Genomic DNA, 5,684 nt, shown 5'->3' on the forward strand with positions numbered 1-5,684 from the left:
AGGACAGGGGGGGGGGTGGACGCCTCTCCCGCCTCCTGAGCAGCACTAAGGATGTCAGACTGCAGCTTAGGCCTGCTCCCCGCTGGCAAGTAGACATCTCCCGAGGGCTCCTGGGCTGCCAGAAGGATGTCTGATTGCCAGCTTAGGCCCAATCCCCAGGGAAGCAGGCCTAAGCCAGCAGGTGGTCATTCCCCAAGGGGTCCCAGACTGCGAGCGGGCACAGGCCGGGCTGAGGGACCTCCCCTGCCCCCACAAGTACACAAATTTTTGTGCACCGGGCCTCTAGTATATATATAAAAGCCTAAGTGAACGTTCAACCATTCGATTGTTCAACCAGTAGCTATGATGTGCACTGATCACCTGGGGGCAGACGCTCTACCAGTAGGTTAGCTTGCTGCTGGGTCCGGCTGATTGGAACTGGATGAGACAGGTCGGACACACCCTGGAGCTTTCCCGTGGTCCCTTCCTGGCCCTGATCATGCACCTGTGCCCTCTCACAATCTGGGACCCCTCCAGGGATGTCAGAGAGCCACAGGCCAGGCCGGGGACCCCACTGGTGCACCAGGCCTCTAGTTTTTTAATAAAAGCCTACTTGCCTATATTTAACTCTTTTAAAAAGTTTTCCAGGATTCTTGAATCCTTCTGAGGTCATTCTCCATTTTGGTTATTACATTAATTAAGCCCATATGACCTTTAGCATCTAGCTCCACTATAACTGATGAAGACTATAGGCTCCAATATTTTTCTTTGGTAAGGGGTGGGATTAAATTAAATATACCCAATGGGTGTTTTTAAACATTTTTAAAATTTTATTTTTAATTACAGATTATATCCAATATTATTTTATGCTAGTTTCAGGTACATAGCAGAGTCTATTAGATCACTTGGTTATTTTACCAAAATATGGTTGAGGCAAGGGAAGAAGAAATTTAGGATTTTAAGCCTATGGATATCCCACATTTTTATCTAAATTCCCTTGGGACCATTGACTAAAATTAAAGCATTTAACCAAGAAAAAAACCCTTACTTTCCTCCCAAGGGAGTACTTTTCATCTGCTACAGAATTTCTGTTTTTCCTGGGTCATCATTTTTTATTTTCTGGGTCCTTTCAAGTCTTGTGTGGACTGATAGCCAAAATGGAATTTGCCTTTTAGAGAGTCAACTCTAGGAACAATTCATGTGGTCCCCTAATTATATCATTAACCGGTGACTTTCTATTTGTGGGATAATTTTCCAAAGATTTACGAAGGAAGAACACATAACTATATTATGTCTAGGACTTCTGAGCTTGAGTCTTCAAGAATAAATTATTTCTATACTAGTATATATATCATTTATATACTTTATAGCTGCAAATTGAAGTGTAAGATAATTTTAGACATGTATAGTTTTCTGCTATTTTTTATATTAAATAAATTGAATATATTCATTTCTAGATATTTAAAGCGTTTGGTGCAGATTAAAATGTTAAGTGAATTACAAATATTGTATAATTACAATTATGAGGTACGTAGAATAGAGACAGAGCAGAAGAGAGGTTACAAGGGGTTAAGGGTTAGGGGAAATGGGAGTTATTGTTTCATTGTTACAGTGTTTGTTGAGAAGATGAAAAAGTTTTAGATAGTTTTAGACTAGATAGTTCTCTGATGCAGAAGGTTGTCTGGAAGTGAAATTCTGAAATTAATGTGCTTTCGGATAAAATTTCCTAGCCACTTTTGCAGTGTAGGCCTTGGGGAATTTGTAAATCCTCTAATTATAAAATTTCATTGAACTATAATTTAATGAGCATTTCCTTTCCATAAGGCAGATAAGAAGTAGCTGTGTGACTGCTGTGTGACTGTTTTCATGCAGTTGTTCTTCAATCACATTAGCAGGTCAGAAGAGAAACTAAAAATGTTAGTCACTATCCATTTGTGACTAAATAAAAAACAAAAACAAGGAAAGAAAAGAAACTCCATAAAAAATAGCAAACACAAAATTGTTTTCTGAATGTGAAAATACAAATCTATCTCAAATTTATAGTCAGCTGCCTATTTAGGAGTGAAACATTGAAGGTAGTTATTTTAAAATAACCTCAGGATAAGGAAACCTGCTGTCACCCTGTCTTTGAACATCATTCTGAAAGTGCAGACAGGTGGGAACTAAACAAGTCTATATATTGGAAAGGAATAGGGATGATATCATCGTCTGCCCTAAAAATCTAGAAGAGTCAACTGCACCTTGGAGAGTGAGTAGTTTAGTTACAATTGGATATTGACTTAATATATAAAATTACATGTTTTTATTTACATGTGAACAATAAACTCTTGTAAAACATAATGGAAATAAGATTACATTAATAATATAAAAAGCAATAATGTAGTGCCTCACATATATAGTGGGCATGCAGATATTTTTGAACGAATAAAAATTAATCAATAATATTAACAAATTAATGAATAAAATATCAGCACCCATATTTAGAAGCTTTAGAAGTCTTTAATAAATAGAAATACATACAATATTCTTAGATAGGTGGACAGTATTAAGATGTCATTTCTCCACTAATTATAAATACAGTCTAATCCAAATGAAAAAAGTCAGGATTTTGTGTGGGGGTTGGGGAGGATAAAGAAATGTATTTAATATATATCCATGACAATTCTGGTTTTGTTTTTTTAAAAATATAATAGGCCAGGGAGACACTGAGATTACAAAGTTAGAGAGCAAACTTGATGTAGAACAAGCAAGCGTCAGTGCGATGGTATGGAAGGACCAGGGACTCAGTGGTTGCTGAGTCAGTTTTCGGTACGGGGATCTGACATTGATTTGAGTGCCTTCTCTTTGCTCAGCCTGAGCATACATTCACTTGCTCACCCTCCTGGCTCTTACAGGAGTGGGGGGTGGCAGGGTGCTGGGGGAGTCCTAGGATGGGGCACTGGCTCATTCTTTGTTCTCACCTGACCGCAAGGGCTAGCACTTCAAGAACGATGTTCCAAAAGAAGGGTGACAACAACCTGCTCAGATATACTGACTGATAAACTGAATCCCAAAGGATGAGTAAATAGAAGAATTGACTGACTGCGTGTAAGGGGCAGTGATGGAACAGTAGGAAGGGTGAGCATTGTTGGGAGTACTGCAGACACAAGTGGCTGGTAGAGAGCACAGGAGGGCGAATGGCAGGAGATGGCCCTCGATGGTGAGCAGGTGCCAGATCACGGGAGACCTGGAGTCCACACTACAGATCTCAACCTCTGTTTAAAGCGAGCAGGAAGCCATTCCGGGATTTTAGGCAGCGGATGACTTGAATCTAACTCTGATGTGTGTCAGTGGGGTTGTAACAGAAGGATTAACTTGCTCTTCTGTTTGTAGCCCACAGCTCCTTGCATACAGGAGTTCCTCACCCTTCTGGCTGTGTGCCACACTGTTGTTCCCGAAAAGGATGGAGACAACATCATCTACCAGGCCTCCTCCCCAGGTGAGACCTTTTGGCCGATGTGCCCTGCTGTCCCCTTCTCTGGAGCCTTGGGTGTTTGCATTACTTGTGGGAGATGTGATGGTGTATCCCACCCCACAAAGACCCCCTATTTGCCTCTGGCCTCACACAGATTATGGGCTAAGGCTGTAAATGTTAAAAATATAGAAAACTGGTGCTGGGTTCTACTGACTGTAGTAACACTTTGACGGCAAGAGGAGGCCCCAGGCCATCTTGCATTTCCTAGCAGAAGTCATTAAACTAGACAGAGCTGCACATGAGGCCGGACTTCTTTAACTGGTGTGGGTTTTGCTAATTCGAAAAATAGTACTTGCTAAGCAGAATTCTGGCATTACCAGTGCTTAGTCAATGTTTCGTCAACTCTTGATTGATAGATGAAGCTGCTTTGGTGAAAGGAGCTAAGAAACTGGGCTTCGTGTTCACAGGCAGGACACCGTACTCAGTCATCATAGAAGCCGTAAGTGACATGCCTGGGCACCTCTCTACCTTGTAGATCACCTACTCTTATGAAGACTGTCTATTTGAAATAGCATATCTGTTGTAAATATGGTAGCTAAATGTCTATTTTTTTTTCTGTGAGAAAGTAAGCCTGTAGAAAAACCGAGGATGATATGTAATTTTATTAGCTCATTAATATTGTTTTTGCATTTGCAGTAATTTTTCTCTCTTAATGATGCTTCTTGACAAGTCAATACACAGATGTGGAATTATTTGTAGTAAAGCACTTAGAGTAATAGTTGGGAGACTGCTGCAGGGCCCACTTACTTTGAGAGCAGCTTCTAAAGGCCATTCCTGTGGCCTCGGTGCCCAGCTGTTCTTGCACAATGAGGCTCTTGCTCTATTGCTCCAGTCTCCTTGGCTGGGAGAGAAAGAAATTGGCACTGAGGCTCCTTTTTATATACAGGAGTTTTTATTTTCCCTTCAGCCCAGGGGCTGATTAATTTTATTTATATTTTCTTACTTTCCCTCTCAAGAAGACTGAGGGGAAAATGTGGTAGTAGGAACAAATTTAAATCAAGAATAAGATCACATAGGGATCCTTGAGAATGGGCAACAGGGGAAGTTGAAGGTTAGGACTGTTGAGGCACTGGTGTTTGTCATGGTGGTCAGGTGGCGGGTCTGCCTGTTACTCCAGGCTGGGTTGATGAGGGCCTGGAGAGAGCCACTGTCTCCTCTCTCCTCTGTCTTTCTCCCCCCCTCAATTTGGGGGTGACTCATTGATTGTTACAGTTTTTGGGTTTATTCATCTGTAAATCCCTAGTCCACTTCAATGCATTTGAAATTCACTTCTAACTTATATAATAACTTGATATTGTTCCTGACTTAGCAATAGTCCATTTTTTCTTTACTTATATTCAAAACCTATAAAATATTATAATGTACACAAGTGCCCATTTCTTGATATTTTCAGTTTATTTTCTTATGGACTATAGAGATCAGCTTATATTTATTTTTACTTTATTTCATACAACAAAGGGAATTTTGCTTAGGGAAGTTTGCAATCATTAAAAGTGAAATTTTTTATAGGAGGTTTTTTTTTTTTTTTTTTTTATAAATGTAGCCTTCTTCCCCTTCATTTTGAGGAGACTTTTATTTAGACCTTCATATGGGACATTCAGTTGTATGGGTGTTTACCTGCATTGTAACAGTGGGATTGGGAGGCCATGTGGATGAGCTGGGCACAGTGGGAGAGACAAGGAGAGAGTGGATGCTTCTGCCCTGTCACAATGCTGGACAAATATGGGGGCACTAGAGAGCCAATTGATGTCATCATCGTGTCAGCTGATGATGAAAAGTGGAGCGACACTCCTTGGTCATTTAATTAAATGATTAAGGCCATATTTCTGGAAGTAAAAAAAGACTATCTGATAGTGGGGTCCCTTGGCGTGTCCTGTGGGGATCAGGCTGAAACTGGCAGTCCAACGACATCTGCTGCTCCGGCTCATCCCAGCCCCACTGTGCCTGCTGCCGCCGCTGCCACTTGGTAGGCTTGCTGCCGCTCCACTGCGGTCTCCGGGCTGTGGTGGCCATCCCTGAGCCCTGCGTCTGGTGTCTGTCGGTCAGCTGAGCAGCGCTCCTGCTATGGGAGTATACTGACCACCAGGAGGCAGCTCCTGCATTGAGTGTCTGCCCCCTGGTGGTCAGTGTGCACCATAGCATCTGGTTGACTGATCTTCGGTTGTTTGGTCACCTAGGCTTTTATATATAT

The 5,684-nt window shown here is 41.5% G+C and overlaps 1 protein-coding gene across 1 annotated transcript in view; it reads left to right on the forward strand.

Annotated features, from left to right (window-relative positions):
* Nucleotides 1–5,684, forward strand: part of ATP8A2 (ATPase, aminophospholipid transporter, class I, type 8A, member 2) — a 588,754-nt gene that overhangs the window by 139,797 nt on the left and 443,273 nt on the right. Inside the window, 2 exon segments of the mRNA XM_006753689.2 lie at nt 3,352–3,457; nt 3,850–3,932. Coding sequence (XP_006753752.2) covers nt 3,352–3,457; nt 3,850–3,932 — 189 coding nt within the window.

Source organism: Myotis davidii, unplaced genomic scaffold (genome assembly GCF_000327345.1).
Source record: "Myotis davidii unplaced genomic scaffold, ASM32734v1 scaffold1031, whole genome shotgun sequence".
In the NCBI taxonomy this organism is placed as follows: domain Eukaryota; kingdom Metazoa; phylum Chordata; class Mammalia; order Chiroptera; family Vespertilionidae; genus Myotis; species Myotis davidii.